We start from the raw sequence: 16,898 nt of genomic DNA, 5'->3' as shown, positions 1-16,898 counted from the left end.
AATGAAGGAGTGGAAGAACAAAAAAGACATAGAAAACAAAAGCAAAATGACAGGCATAAATCTTACATTTAATGTAGTCACATGAAATGTAAATGAGTCAAACACATCAATTAAAGTGCAGGTACTGGCAGAATGAATTAAAAAAACATGACCTCATGATATGCTGTCTGCAAAGACACACTTTAGACTCAAGGACACAAATAGATTGAAAATAAAAAGGTGGAAAAAGATATACCATGTACAGAGTAACCAAATGAGAGCTGGAGTACCCGTAGTAATATTAGACAAAATAGATTTTAAAACAAAAATTGTTAATAGAGGCAAACAAGGACATTGTCTAATTATAAAAGGATCATTCTATCAAGAATATATAAAAATCATTAACACAGAGAAGCCTAACAACAGAGCCCCAAAATATGTTAAGGAAACACTGACAGAATGGAAGGGAGAAATAGACAATACAATAACAGTAATTGGAGTCTTCAGTACCATACTTTCAATAACAGGTAAAACAACTGGACAAAAGACCAAGCAGGAAATAGTCTTGAACACTACAGACAATGGGAATGCTCCAGCCCCAACAAAAGCAGAATACACATTTGTCTCAAATGCACATACAACATTCTTCAGGATTGGTCATATGGTAGGCCATAACATATTGACTTGTCTCAATAAATCTGAAGGTATTGAAGTCATAGATATGTTCTCTAATCCTATTGGAATGAAACTAGAAATCAATAACAGAAGGAAATTTGAGGAATTTACAAATCTGTGGAAATTAAACAACAAATTCCTAAATAACCCTAATAATGGGTCAAAGAAGAAATCACAATGGAAATTAGGAAGTAATTTGGGATGAATGAAAATGAAGTCACAACACGCCGAAATTTATGGGATGCATCTGACACAGTGCTTAAGAGTTTCCAATGGCTTCTGATACACCCAGATGTGGCATCTCTTCTCTAGTTAAAAGCAGGAATCCTGAAAAACAATTCCAAGATTCTGATCCTCTGATCTGCTCAGGAGATTGGTTCCAGACATCTTCCAGCAAATGATGATTGGATCAACTATTGAGCCTTCTCCCCCAAAAGCCACAGAACCTTTACCATGTGCCAAGCTAACCCCTGTTTCCATGTACAACTTCTTCCTTCAAAATGTTCAGTGGCGCCCATGACCTCTTGGGTTTAGGCGAACTCCTCAATCTGGTGTTTTGGCCTCTCCGAAATGACACTAACTTGACATTTCAACCATACTCCCAACTGCTCCCAGTACCCTCTAGTCAGGCTCATAACCACTCAAGAGATTTTGCTCCCTGTGTGCCAGGACACAGGGCACAGATTTCAGGGCTAGGCAGGCCATAATGCAAATCTTAGCCTATTGTATGATGCTGAGTGTTTCAGTTTCCACATCAGTAAAACTGAGATTTTAAAAACCTACCTTGAAGAGTGACATATGCCACACACACACACAGTGCCACACACACAGTAGAGGGTCCTTCTATAGAAATAAATAATAATTATAATAATATAATTAATAATTATTAACATTAATATTTATTAATGCTATTTATTGGTTGTTATATTAATAATAATAATATAATATATTATTGGTATTCTCCAACTATCCACATCCTATATGACTTTCAAGTCTCTCTAAGGTCTAACAACCACCAGGTCATCTCTGACTATTGCTTTCCTCATCTAGTGTAGCTCTAAGCAGCAAACAATTGGTCAGTCACTCTGGCTACTATTGTATATTAATAAATATTATTTCTCATCTAGGCAATAAGCAACTTGAAAATTAATATCATATTCTAGTCTAGAACACCTCTTCATCGGTAGCACAACATAGTGCTTAAAATCCTAGACTCTCAAGTCAAACTGGATTCACAACCCAACTTCTTCATTTATTACCTAAGTGACTTTGGTTAACCTCTCAGTGCTCAATTTCCCCATCTGTGAAATGGGCCAGCAATGATAATTGTTCCCAGATAGGGCGGCTGTAGGGCTTAAATGGAGTAAGAAGAGTGTCTGGCATATAGTATCTGCTTAATCATCGTCTGTTGAATAAATTGACTCAAAGTCCAGAATATTAGTCCAAAGTTGCTAAAATTAGATTTACTGATACATATTAATCTTCACCTTCCACCATAAAAATTTCAATTTGGAAACACACTATTCACTTTGGTAAACTTGCTTGATTAGAGTGTTTACAGCAACATAGTAAGATCAAATCATTGTAGCCAAAGTTGTTTTTCAGGAAATTATTTGAGACTAAGCTGAAAGCCCTAAACCTAGTATTCAGGAGGGTATCCTAATATACTTCCTAAATGTGTATTCCTCACTGGGACTTACAGCCCTAAGAGATAAATCATTGTTTTGTCTAATTAGAAGAGAAAGGAGATAGGACATGGGAAGGTTGCCTTTCCAAGATATTGAATATTTTTTGTGTCTGAGATAAAGCACCTAAGAGTAGGCAATATCATGCCTATTGTACAGCAGAAGAAACTGAGGCTCAGAGACATTACCCAAGGTCATACAACTGGTGGCCAGATTCAAACCCAGCTCTCCCTGACTCCTAAGCTTGTACTCCTAATATTCCCTACAAGGTGATGTGGCCATGGGCATAGAGCAGAGTTACCTCAGACTTTTTGTGAATACACACAGAGACAGTGCTCTAGACACGGAGTTTGAAGACTCTTGCTCACCTTCATGAATGAGGGGTTGGCTTTCCCCTGGCTGAGAAGAGTCTTTGGGTTTACAGAAATGTACTTAAGATCTTAGAGAAAAATGGAGGCCTAACTTATGAGAAAAAGAAGCTGGCACTGCCACAGGTCCTCCACGTCCTGTGGAGAAATGGTCTCAGATGCCCTTCACTTTGGCTGGAGTAGGGGGAAGGGTGTGATCCCCGCCCCTCACAAACACTAAAGGCAGAGATGAAAGTGGCTGCTTTCACACAAGGGCCACTTCTGGTTTCCTTCCCCACTCAGCGCACCACTTGGGAGGGAGTTTCAGCTACTTCTCATAATGAAAGTGACGTTGGTTTCTCTGCCACAAGTGAATGAGGGGCAAAGAGGGATATCTTCTTTGTTCCTGGAGCCTGCCCTGGAATTAACCTTGTACTATTCAGAAGATCAAGAAGTGCTGAGCCTGGCGGCAGTGCAGCAGCAGGGCCAGCCCTCTCTCTGGCTCCCCAGTCATGCCCTGGCAGCTCTCTGCAGCGGTAGTGTTCTTCGTGTCCCTGGCTGGTGAGTGACCCCCTTGGCTTTCTGTGCTGCCTCTGGTCCTATTAAACCCTAATGCATGCTAGTGCCACTGACCAAGGTAAGACAGGAGAGACTGGATATAGCTGCATGGCCTTAGCTACTGTGGTATTTGGTGTGGGAATATCTCCTCCTCAACACAGAGCACGCTTTCATTTTTTTCCTCAAAGGCTTTCACAGCTTGGGCTTGTTGTCCGTGAGTCTAGTAGAGTAGGTGTCAACTCGAGAAGACAGTGACACTATACCTGGGTCCCAAATGGGTTCTGGGCACCTTATCAGGGCAAGTTTGTAGAAATCACTTAGAGTTAAGAGATGGAGAATTGAGCAGGGGCTTAGAGATGGGGCTGTTGCTACACTGTCTGGGAAAAGCACATTATGCCTTGCTTTTCCTGTTTATCACGAATGGAAGTGCCGTGTTTATATTATATAAACAGCGAAGTGTGAAGGTGAATGAGATATGGTCTGACAAATTATGCCATTTCAGAGAGGTATAAACCAAGGAGTCAAGAAATTTTTTAAGTACTACTATAATTCAGATCAGAGAAACTATCTGGGAAACAGCTTTTTTTTTTTTAAGTTTATTTATTCTGAGAGAGACAGATCAAGTGGGGGAGGGACAGAGAGAGGAGAGGGAGAATCCCAAGCAGGCTCAGTGCTGTCAGCGCAGAACCCTACTCTGGGCTCCATCTCACAGAATTGTGAGATCATCACCTGAGCCGAAACCAAGAATTGGATGCTTAACTGGCTGAGCCACCCAGGCCCCCTGGGTAACTGAGCTCTTAATGATTATTTTATGTGCCCACCCTCTGCTTTTATGAAGAGCATTTTGTCCCTTGACATTGGGTCCTCTTGTGTGCTGTTATCTACTTGATGGCTAATCCACAATTTCTTCTAGAAGCACTGAGTTGAACACTTGAAGGAACCAATTCTGTCCATATGGCCCTGCTAATAACATGCTCACATGAGGGATGCAGAGGCACTTGACTACAACATGAACTGTCAGGAAAGTTGGGTGAAGAGTCAGGCCAGTGTCCTAATCCAGGCTGCTTTACTTCTGGCATGTTTTCAGAATTAAAGTGTCACATTCTTCTGGAGGCAAAAGGCAAACTCTAAGCTAATAAAAAAGCAAAAGATCTCAGTCTAGCGGTAACCCTCCATGACCCGTGTGTGAGCACCTGTTCAGAGAGTGTCAGATGACTGGCAGGGTCAGAAATACAATGAGGGCTCAATAAATTCACAGGCAGTTTCAGAGGAAGTGTTTACCCTGCCCTTTCCTCTCTGAGCTGCAAATACTCTAGGGTGAACCTAGTGAATGAAGTGTGTGAAGGGGCCCCATTTTCCAGATGAGGGTACTGAGGCAGGTTAGGGAATTATCCATAGTCACTCAGCTAACAAGTGGCAGCCTGAGATTTGTATCCAGGAAGCCTGGTGTCAGGGTCCATGCTCTGTACCAGTGCACCACGCAGCCCTGTATGCATAGGTTCAAGAGATACTTGTTGAACTGGAGATGAGCAAAAACCATTGGACATTTTGGTAGGAGAGACATAGCTTCCAGGTAAACTAGCTCTGTAATTTTTATTCAGTCACTTTGCTTCCCTGGTGTCAAATTCTTCCCCCATAAAATGGAGGGATTTAAGTTTGTATCAGTTGTGTTTAGATTCAGCTGCTCATAGGAGACAAAAGATAGCAAAATAAATGAGATAAATGCTTGTTTCTCCTTCAAGTGAAGACAAGTCCAGAAGAATTCACACCAGGTCTGGTGAGGGGCTCATTATTATAGGCCCACCCTCCTATGTGTGATGTTCACCTGCAAGGTCTTTTCATGGTTCTAAGTGTCTGCTGCAGCTCCAACCATCACATACAAGTTCCAGGCTGGTTTGAAAAGGAAAACACAAAGGCAGTAGAGAGGTCTTGAAGGTGACTAAGCAAGCAGCCCTACAAGCAGCCCTCCTGGAAGGCCCATATAACCCTACAACTTCTACTGCTGTGCCTCAAATCCAGTCACATATTCCCACCGAGCAGGAAAAGAGTCTTGGAGGCAGGGTTCTCTATTTCAGGGCATCAAATCCTCAGCTTGAATTTGCAGTTCTGTGACTAAGGAAAAAGGGGAGGCTGGATTTGGGAGTAATTAGCCAGCAGTCTATGCCACAGGACTGGAGCCCCTTCTTTACGAGGGTCCTTTTTGAATCTCAAGTCCCACAGGAAAGTAACAGAGATAAGATTTACATCTTTTTGCTAAAACTGAAGTTTAAATCATGCCAGAAACAGTCTTCCTGCAGCACCCAGCTGGGGCTACTTCTGCTGCCTGGGGAGGTGCCAGAGAAAGTATCTGGGGGCTAAATTCAATTCCCTGACCCTGGATATGGCCACAGGGCTCCATTTACTTGCCAACTGTGTTCCCAACTGCAGACAAAGTGTAGCCTCCAAGACCTGCCAGGCCTGTTCCCTCCTGGCCCCTTACCTCACTTTCCTCCTTCTTATGTCCCCACCATACTTACCCCCTTGCTGTTATCCAGACATACCAGGCTCTGAAGACCCTGTGTCTTTGCACATATTTTTCATCCTGCCTGGGATACCACTTACTTTCTTATCTGCCTAAAGAATTTCCCTTGTGTTGGATTCCCCACTGCATCCCATAGCACTCAATACCTCCTTCTATAATAACTCTGGTCACCTCGAGGAGTGTGGTCCAGTTATGTGTCTGCCTCACAAGGCTTTGGGCCCCTGAGAACAAAGACCCCATGCCTGGCATGGAGCTTGGCTCAGAAGAAGCCCCTCAGATCCGTTGAATTGGGTGTGGCAGGGAAACCAAACAAATGCTATCTGGGAAGGACCAGCCATCTGGAAAGTACCTAGAGAAAAAGCCCTTGCATGGTCACTGACTTCCCCAGGGCTGGGCTGAAAAGTCATCTCTCAGCTCCTTCTGTGGTTGTAGGGGGTCCCAGCCTTCTCACACCTCTTCTGGCAGGTCATCATCTAGAGGAGCCCAAGCAATGGGTCTCAGTACTGGGTACCTGTTGGCTGAGACTCCTGAATCCTGGAGAGAAGATGGTGGGGGTTGGGGGTATGGGCTTCACAAATTGGCATGTGAACTCCAGAGCTGTGTTCTTCTGAGTAGAGGAAGAGTTGACACAGATTCTGAGCTTTGCCTTGCCCTCACCTCTGCCCACTGCCCTCCTGATGGGTCTCAGACAGACTGGTGAAATAAACGAAACCTTTACAGGGTCAGAGGTCCTGTTTAAGAACTGTGACCCAGTTTTGACAAAGATTGGTCATATATGTGTGGTCATATGCATAGATTTTACAAAACAGTGTATTTTCCAGAATATTATTTCTATTTAGTACCTAATAAACATTTGAACTTTCTAGAATATTTTATAATGCACAGCATACCTACTCCTGCCAGTTATCCATCTAATTCCTGCCCATCTTTTATATCCCACAGTTCTATGGGGAAATGGGGAAGGGAGAAGCCACAGAGGGGAAGGAGAAGACTATTAGAACAATATTTCCCAGTTCTATCCGGGAACGCACTCTGGTTCAATCTGTAACACATTCTGACATTTTTGGTCCAGCCACCTGCCGGCCCAGCCTTCTGCCCACCACAAAGCCACACACCATATCAAGACACCATAGACTGCCATCATCTCCAGCCACCCCACAAATACTTCCTGCATACAAAGCACATCTTGATGGGTATCATGAGTTGTCTGGTCCTGTTTGGGATGCTGTGAATTCATGAATGACCAATGTGCTTTTCCCCCTTGTTTGAGTTCACTCATCACTACTGAGAGAGGACTTTTAATTACAGTATGAGAAAGGCTCCCCCTTTTATAGGGTGTGCTACTCAGTTGAGAAGATTTGCTTTAGCTCATAAGCATAAGCTGTGCACAGTGAGATTTTATCAAGGATCTAATATCTCCCCAAGAGAACAAAAAGAAATGGTTTCCAGTCTCTCAGAATTCTCTGAATCAGTCTTTGCTTATCACTACAAGATATTCCTGGAAAGTACACCTGGGAGTGAATTCTCTTTCTCCATAGTAATAGTATAAACTTAATGGGGTTTCTGTTGTGGTCATGACTGAGGAACCAGCAACTCAGGTTTGGCCCAGATGAATTGTGAAAGTAAATCTTCCACAATTGTCAACCTTCATAACAACCTTGAAATGGAAAGTTTTGCTCCAAATTCTACAACATAGGCATAAAAAATAAAGGCTTACAAAGTAAAGCTGCAGTGCATAAAATCCACAACTCTCACGTTATTATACATTTCAAATTATCTAAATGAGCATTTTAGATACCAAAAAAATACCTTTAATAATAGTCTCACATAATGTCATTAATAAGCCTTTCTAAAAGGTCATTTAAGACAATTTTAACTGATATTTTTGTCTTTCTCATTTTTCAAGCCAGCTGTGCAGAAATATTTCACAAGTGTTTCTAGTAGGCTTGAAGTTAGAATTTTTCTTCTGGAAAATAATCACTATTTTAGCATCTGAGCCTTTGAAAACCTCACCACCGACCGCCATTATGAGGGTTTGGTGAATTGGGGTCACTGGAGAAACACCCTGCTGTTCTTCTCTGTTTTTGTCTCTTCGCTCACTGTTCTTCCCAGTGACACACACACCATCTCCACTAATCCCAAATCCAAGGGCAGGCTTTGGTTCAGACAGGGACTCAAGTCTTGCTTCCAGAACTTACTAGGTGTCTCACCTCCACAATTTACTAGTTGTGGGATTATGGTCAAGTCGATGGGATTTTTCTAAACCTGAGTTTCCTCATCTGAAAGATGGATAAAGATAGAACCCATCAGAGGGTTTTTTGAGGAATTGGTGAAAGATGACCCTTGACCTGAGGCCTGCCATGTAGTTAGTGTCCAGTAACTTGGAGATTTTATTGTTATTATTATAGGAAAAGTAACCACTTAGAAATGTAGTGAATGAAAGAGCGAGAGAGTAAAGGAATTTATGGATAATTTTGATTAGATGTGAAACACCAGCATAGAGTGATCTTTTTCCTTTTCCCCATGTTTTCCCAAGTCACTGGCCAGCACGGGGGAGCTCCAGCTCCAGTGAGTGTAAATACAATGACCAAATACAATGAAACCACAGCATTGAAGAGACAAAGCCATCTCTCAGTGGACCTGATCATAAACTCACAAGGAACATCATCTGCATTGTTTTCAGTTTTCTGATTTGCTGTGTGTTTGAGAGGAGGCAAGGATAGAACTTGGGTTGAAAAAGAGCCAGAGGTCTTCTACCCTCAAGAGATGGCCCAGGAGACACTTGTGATAAGTACTGGGTGCTGTACATAAGTGATGAATCACTGAATTCTACTCCTGAAACCAATATTGCACTGTATGTTAACTAAAATTTAAATTTAAAAAATTATATATATAATAAAAAATAAATTGGGGCGCCTGGGTGGCGCAGTCGGTTAAGCGTCCGACTTCAGCCAGGTCACGATCTCGCAGTCCGGGAGTTCGAGCCCCGCGTCAGGCTCTGGGCTGATGGCTCAGAGCCTGGAGCCTGTTTCTGATTCTGTGTCTCCCTCTCTCTCTGCCCCTCCCCCGTTCATGCTCTGTCTCTCTCTGTCCCAAAAATAAATAAACGTTGAAAAAAAAAATTTTTTTTTAAATAAATTAAAAAAAGAGAGAGAGATGGCCCAGGAGAGAACCTGTGACAGTAACACACACTACAGGTATGCTTAATGGTCTAGGAAGACTTCACTTAAACCAACTAGTTTGAGCCTCACAATAATCCTAGAAGGTCTACAATGGTATTCAGTGCTGTTATCCTCATTTACTCATCCAGTCATCTGTTCATCCAATTCATATGAACACTTCTCATGCATAGGCACTGGTGGTAAAAAAAAAAAATGCACACAATTCCCACGTTGAAGTTACTTTTAATCTTGTGGGAGAGATTCACAGTCAATAAATAAACCAATAAATAAACATATAATCAGCGCTATCATTGTGCTGGTACACACTGTCTGGCCAGGCTTACTGTTAAATGTGTTAATACCATCCCCTTATCCCCTTATATAATTACACGTTGTGATTAGCCCAGTGCAGGCAATGAATATAACACTGTGATGTGGAATTGTGGGGTGGGGAGCTATTTTATGTAAGGATGACAGGGAAGACTCTGAAGAACTGGCATTTAAGCCAAACTATGAAGGATAGCCCACCAAATACGTCAGAGCGATTAGGGCTTAATTTTCTTTCCTGGTTGAGAAAGCCTGGGCCATTCAAAAGGTTAAGCAAACAATAGGAACCAGACAGAAACTGATCTATATTTACAAAAACTGGCAGCAAGGGGTGCTGGGGTTAAGCGCCCAACTCCTGATTTCAGCTCAGGTCATGATCTTACAGTTTGTGAGTTCGAACCCTGCATCGGGCTCCCCGTTGACAGTATAGAGCCTGCTGAGCCTGCTTGGGATTCTCTCCCCCCCACCCTTTCTCTCTGTCCTTCCATCCCCCAAAATAAATATACTTAAAAATTGGCAACAAAATCAAAAATGGAAGGGAAATGAATCTCCTATCATTGGAGGGAATCATGCTTACATTGGATGAACACATGGCAAATTTGTAGGTACAATTCACACATCAGATTAAGGTTTGGACTAGATGATTGTTAAAACTCCTTTCAAACCTGGGATTGTATGATTGTGTGTAAATGAGCATGTTTGGAAAAAATTTAAAAAATCATATTTATCTTTAAAAGATTTCAGGGACGCCTCTTGGTTTCAACTCAGGTCATGATCTCACAGTTCGTGAGTTCAAGCTCTTCATTGGGCTCTTCACTGACAGTGTGGAGTCTGCTTGGTATTCTCCCTCTCTGTTCCTCCCCTGCTCAATCTGTATCTCTCTCTCAAAAATTAAAAAATAGGGGCGCCTGGGTGGCTCAGTTGGTTAAGCGTCCGACTTCAACTCAGGTCATGATCTTACAGTTTGTGGGTTCAAGCCCTGCATCAGGCTCTGTGCTGACAGCTCAGAGCCTGGAGCTTGCTTCAGATTTTGTGTCTCTTTCTCTGCCTCTCCCCCTGCTCATGCTCTCTGTGTCTCTCTCTCTTTCTCTCAAAAAATAAACATTAAAATTAAAAAAAAAATTTTTTTTAATGATTTTATTTATTTTTGAGACAGAGACAGAGCATGAGCAGGGGAGGGGCAGAGAGAGAGGGAGACACAGAATCCGAGGCAGGCTCCAGGCTCTGAGCTGTCAGCACAGAGCCCGACACGGGGCTCCAACTCACACACCGCGAGATCATGACCTGAGCCGAAGTCAGACACTCAACCGACTGAGCCACCCAGGTGCCCCTAAATTTTTTTTAAAAAATAAATAAATAGTGGGTGATGGGCATTGAGGAGGGCATCTGTTGGGATGAGCACTGGGTGTTGTATGGAAACCAATTTGACAACAAATTCTATAAAGAAATAAAAATAAAAATAAAAAAGTAAATAATAAACTTAGAAAAGAATTCAAGGTAGAACTACCATGTGATCCAACAGTTACATTTCTGAGTATATGGATGTGAAGGCGACAGAGTCACTATCCCAAAGAGAAAAGTAAGTAAATAAATAAATAAAAGTGTTAATTTGTAGTGAAGAAACATTAAAATGCGGGTGGGGGAGGGACTCACTAATGTGAGCTATGAGTGTGGTAACACTTTTGTTTCCTAATTTGCAGTGATTTTGCATTATGGCAGTCAAATAAGAGCTAAAGTGTTCCCAGAAACTTCGGACTATCAGCCTACAACCGCAACAACAGTGCAGGCCATAGCAAAACCTTTCCTACAACCAACTAACCAAGTACCTCCCAAAACTTCAGCAGTAAGATCAACGGATGGTCATGTCACCTCTCAGAGAGCTGCCACAACCTCCAGCTCTGAACCCCCAATCACACACACAACAATAAGAACTCTAGTAACAACTTCCTTGGAAACTATAAACAGTACCCCATCTACCAGCACCACAGTCCACACCTTAGTCACAACCCCGGCCACACCCAATAACTCACACACAGCTGCTCCAGGCACTGAGGCTTCCATTGGCTCCAGGGCAGCCCCAGGTTCACTGCCAACCACCATCACCCCACCAGCCCATACAACAGGAAACAGCCCCACAACTAGGAAAACCACCCAACCCAGTAACCAGACCACCCTTCCAGCAATGTTGTCCACCTCACCACATAACAGCACAATCAGTCAGAAGTCTACTCAACCCATGCACACCTCAGGAGCCACCACAGCTGCACACAATACCACCCAAACAGCCTCACCTGCCACCATGGCTCCTGGGCCCACTCTGGCACCTCAGCCTTCATCAGCCAAGACCGGAATTTATCAAGTTCTGAATGGAAGCAGGCTCTGTATCAAAGCAGAGATGGGGATAGAGCTAACGGTTCAAGACACAGAGTCGGTAAGTTGGCGCCATAGGACTGTAACACTATGTTCAAAAAGTTTGAGTGCAGTGTGTCTTGGTAAGAATAAACATCCCCCTGCATCTTGTGTCATATTTTAATGAAACAAATAGCTGCAGACTCCTCTTTCTCCAAGGTGCTCCATTAAAAGGTGAATGGGTGCCTGGGTTTTTGGGGTGCCTGGGTGGCTCAGTCGGTTGAGCGACTGACTCTTGATTTCCTCCTGGGTCGTGATCCCACAGTTCATGAATTCAAGCCCCGCGCCGGGCTTTGGGCTGGCAATAGGGTGCCTGCTTGGGATTTTCTCTGCTCCCCCCCCCCTCTCTCTTTCTCTCTCTCTCTCAAAATAAATGAATAAACCTCATATATTAAAAAACAGTGAATCTGTTTTAGAGTACATATAAAAACAGAAACCAATAGTGACGGGATAAAAGAAGGCACACATCCAAATTGTAACCATGCAAACCTCTTAGTTTTAGCCAACATGGGCAGAGTGTTGGGGTAAGTTCAGTGTTGAGCCCAACCTGGCCTTACGCCTCCTGATGACCTCAAGCCTCGGCAACTTTCCTGTGAAGTGAGAGATTTGGATTAGTCTCCATGGTTCTAGCCAACTGTGACATTAGTATCAAAATTCCAGATAAAAAAGATTAGAAGGAGTGGGGATAGGGCTGAGATTATTTGCTTTACTGAAGGAATCACCATTAAAGCAATACTTTATTTTTTGCACAGGTTTTATAAAACTTCCACATTCAGGTTTTCGTTTGAAACTGAAGTACATTAGACAGCAAACGCTTTCTTGTAGTACCTTTTAACATGTTTAATTTAACAACAATCAAATTCCATGTGGTATATTGGGAATAGACTGGCTATAAATTATCTATCAAGGAACTCTTTCTGTAGGAGAACTCCTTTAAAAACTCTTTTGAACATAAAGCAGTTTGGAAATGATAGAGGAGTTTTCTGGGGACTTTGAAACTTTCAAGTGAACATAAACTAGACTTGAGTTTCAGATTCACTTATTAGCCTTTGTGCCTGGTTCCCTAGCTAGAATTTTCTTCTTCATCTCATTGATCTGATCTATTGTATTTGGTTTAGGTTTTTTCAGCTCAGAGATACTTCAACATCGACCCCAATGCAACGCAGTCCTCCGGGAACTGTGGCTCTCGAAAATCCAACCTTCTCTTGAATTTCCACGGTGGATTTGTGAATCTCACATTTACGAAGGTGAGGGCTGAGCTCCTTCATACCAAATGGCTCTAGCATTGCTTTCCCTTTCTTTCACCCTGGGGCCCAGTGGTGCAACCACACACTTCACTTTCAGCTCCAAAGGAAGTAGATCTCAGAGCCTTTTGAGATATTCCCTGATAAGAGTGAGGGGTATGGAGATGGAGAAGAGGGAAGTGTCAACATCTTATGTTTGCCTCCTTCCCCCTTCAGCCTCCTCTGTGCAGTCCAAGAAGGGCTTCAATGCCTCTTAGGGGAGGCTTGGCTTTGGGGAATCCAGCCACAGGTGCCCTTTACAAACTACCCAAAGGAGGAAGCTGTACAGATCAACAGACTCATAGAAATTCCCAGTGGGCACACAGAAACAGAATTATTCTAAAACCACAATCAAATGTCACAGTGGGTTCTTTCCAACTGCAGCAGGCAAGATTTAGGTACTAACCTGGCACTGGGTTTCCCAGACCATATTATGAAAAGGGTAGACAACACAGTGGAGTAGAAATACTATGGACGTGAGGTCAGAGAGTCTTGGGTACAAATTTGACTCTGTCACTCGCTCACCTTGTGACACTAAGCAGGCAACTTAACTTGTCTAAACTTTATTTTCATATTTGAAAAATGGGGGAAAGGAATTAAAGATCACCTCTGTAAAGAGCATTGTCTAATACTTGGAAAGCAGATGTTCACTAGCCAGTAGCTATGATTACAATGACTGAAGTAGACAAATGTCTTGGGGATACAATTATGGTCATCGCACTCTCAAAGGAGAGACTTGCCCCTGCTTCTCTCAAAGTGTCATTCAAACAGGCCAAGCAAGAGCCTGGGAGGAGGTGCTAAGAAAACCCTTGCTGCTGAGACTTGGTGTGGGCCTCCTTCTTATCTATCAAATGTGACCCTGAAATTAGAGGGGTATTGGATAGGAGATCTTGCGGAGGAATGAGTGTAGGCTTTGACCTGAAACAAGTCAAGATTGGCTCTTGGCCACATGATCTTGGACTAGTTGGGGCATGTTTTCTCATCTATAAAATGGAAATAATTACACCTCCTTAGTGGGACCCTTGGGAGAATCAGAAATGGTAATGTGTAAATTGTCTAGCACAGTGCTTGGTACATAACAAAGTTCAATAAAGGGCTGTTGTTGTTGATGATAAGTTGGTGTCAAAAGCTTTATCCTCCATTATCCTCCATGTACATACTTTTCTCCATAGGAAGAGATGCACTTGAGAAGCCAAGGGGTTCCTTTCAGTACCAAATGGTAAAAACATACTCTCTCACACCAGAAGAACATTCAGGGAAGAATCCGTGCTCTACTCTGGGACAACTGAGGTTAAACCTTCAGAGGGGTCAGGAATTCTTTTAAAGTCATTTCAGCAAAAGGGCAGAGGATACAAGCACAAGCACTTATGCTTTAGCTCAAGGCTTGATTCCGCCCAGACTACTGCATGTGTGACTGATTGTCTGAGGGAAAGCATTAGAAAACTCCAGTGTTTGTAGCACTCGGTGGCCACTGCCTTAGACAGGCCATCAAGCAGGGGTTTCTTTGGCACCTTGTAATGTCTCTTTTTGCTCCTTTTTTCTGTCTCCTGATGTCCTCTATGCCTGCCTTTCTAATGCTTTGGGACTGGACTCTGATCAAACTCCACCCGAGTGTTGAGCCTCTGCCTTTCTGGAAATCTCTATGCCTCCAGAGGTGTGGACAGGAAATGAATATAGAGATAGAGCTGGAAGGACCAGCAGTGCGTTTCTCCCTCCATCCATCTCTGGAAGGAGCAAGGAAAACCCCTATCCAAGGCCCCAAGTTGTCAATAGCTGCTTTGCCAGAGTCCCTCCAACCAAATTCACTTTATTCATTTCATTCCCCAGCACCAATTTCTTAAGCAGCTGACCTTAGCTCTACAATAAGAGGAGCAAAGAGGCTTATAGAAAGTAAAGTCCCACCAGCCTTAGTCCTTCAGGAGAATTTCTGCATTTTAGAAGAGAACTTGTTTAAGCCACTCGTAGCCACAAATTCAAGGATCACAGGTGCTAAACATAGAACTTAATGAGAGAATAGGCTAGGAAGAATTTTTTTCCGTGAAACAGGCAGTCTCTATTTTTTTATTTTCTCGCATTTGACAAAGACTTCACTTTCTTTTTTTTTTTTTTTTTCAACGTTTATTTATTTTTGGGACAGAGAGAGACAGAGCATGAACGGGGGAGGGGCAGAGAGAGAGGGAGACACAGAATCGGAAACAGGCTCCAGGCTCCGAGCCATCAGCCCAGAGCCCGACGCGGGGCTCGAACTCACAGACCGCGAGATCGTGACCTGGCTGAAGTCGGACGCTTAACCGACTGCGCCACCCAGGCGCCCCAAGACTTCACTTTCCCATGAAGTCTGCATAAGGAAAATGTCGGAGTAATGAGATGACAGAGGCAAGCCTCGGGAGTGAGGCGACAAAAGGGAGAGGTAGAGAGTGCCATCTTCCCCAGAGGGGCTGCCACTCCTCAGCTCTGCCTGGTGGTGCCAGTGGCTGGGCTGGCACCTCTCCCTGGGGACTGTCACTGTCTCTTATGGTGGACATTCATTCTGGATGGTCGGGTCTACATTCTAAGTGGCTTCTGCCTTGCTCTACCTGTTGTTCAATAGTTTACATACCATTTCCCTCAGGAGGTAATGAGAAACCAGTGTCATCAGATCTTCTGATTGTTCAAGACAAGGCAGAAATCCAGACTCTTTTATTTTTAAATGTTGGCAGCACACTTTTTGAAAACTTGAACAATGCTGGCCAAACGGAACACAGTTGTAAGCCAAATTTGGCCTGTGGATGCTCTGCCCTAACATGTGGACTGTGTGCAATGCATTTAGGCAGGAAGGCCATCTAGATTCTTCCACAAGAGAAATGGCCTCAACAATTCTGTTGGCCACTTTTCAAACATTGCTACCTTCTAGACCAGTGCTTCTCAACAGCGGCAGTATTAACATTTGGGGCCAGATAAGTCTGTGGTGGGGGCTGTCTTGTGCCTTGGTGGGATACTGAACAGTCTCCCTGGCCTCTACCTACTGAATGCCAGTAGCAACACCCAGCCCCATTTGTGACATCCCCAAATAACTCTAGACATTGCCAAATGTCCCCTGGAGGAAAAATCACCCCTGGTCAAGAACCACTGCTCTAGAGAAAAAGAGAGCCTTGGAAAATAGTTTATGTTCATTGTAACATAATAAATCTTATAAATGAGAACCAAGTTGTAGAATGGCAAATGGATGCTGGTGAGCAAGGCTGAATTAACAGCCTGAGTTTACTGAGCACCTACTTTGTCCTGAACACAGAACCAGACATTATAGGAGAAAATAAAAGAAATACAGGCTATAGTTGCAGGTTTCAAAACATGTAAGATAATTCATAAGTTTTTAAATTGAAATACTGCCAATGACAGAAATGTAAAGAAAATTCTGTATCCTGAACTGTCCCTTGATGTTGTTCAATTGGGACTTAAATTATCCATGTCATTTCTACATGACCATGAACAAGTCTCTACCTCTCTTTCTGAGCCTGTTTCCTCCTATGTAAGATGGGGCCAACCAGTCCCTATTTTTGGGGCTGCTGTGAAGTTGAACGAGGCTAATATATGTGACAGTGCTGAGGGTGACATCTGGCCCATAGTGGGGTAGGAGAGGTGGGTTTCCTTTCTCATTTCTCTCATTTCATTGTTTAAAGAACTGAAAACCTTTCCATGTCAGTGTCTCATTTGATTAAGGTGACAAAGCTGAAAGCTGTTCAGACCCTTCAGGTGCAAGGTAAATATACCTCCCTTCCCCCACTCCCCACAACTTCCTTCCTGTTAGGATAAGTTTGGCTTAGAACATCTTTCAGTAACTTTGTGTAGAGTTTATTTTTCCGTGCTCAACACTGTCCCCTTCTCATCCACCTGGTGGGCAGGGCAGCTCAAGGCTTCCAGCCCTGACTTGGAAGTGGGACATGGGAGAAATCAGTGGCCTGGGAGCAGGGGTA

General features: G+C 43.2%; 1 protein-coding gene across 5 annotated transcripts in view; it reads left to right on the top strand.

The window, feature by feature from the left end:
• Positions 1 to 16,898, top strand: part of LAMP3 (lysosomal associated membrane protein 3) — a 51,363-nt gene that overhangs the window by 11,100 nt on the left and 23,365 nt on the right. For 3 of the 5 annotated variants that reach the window (XM_047875624.1, XM_047875623.1, XM_047875625.1), the window contains 2 exons: positions 10,954 to 11,684; positions 12,781 to 12,909. In XM_047875624.1, the coding sequence (XP_047731580.1) occupies positions 10,954 to 11,684; positions 12,781 to 12,909 (860 nt within the window). Of the gene's footprint in view, positions 1 to 2,984; positions 3,248 to 10,953; positions 11,685 to 12,780; positions 12,910 to 16,898 lie in introns of those variants that run through there. The other 2 variants (XM_047875622.1, XM_047875621.1) reach the window with 1 other exon arrangement.

The sequence above is a fragment of the Prionailurus viverrinus genome, chromosome C2, assembly GCF_022837055.1.
Source record: "Prionailurus viverrinus isolate Anna chromosome C2, UM_Priviv_1.0, whole genome shotgun sequence".
Classification (NCBI taxonomy): domain Eukaryota; kingdom Metazoa; phylum Chordata; class Mammalia; order Carnivora; family Felidae; genus Prionailurus; species Prionailurus viverrinus.
This window is presented reverse-complemented; position numbering and strand designations above follow the sequence as displayed.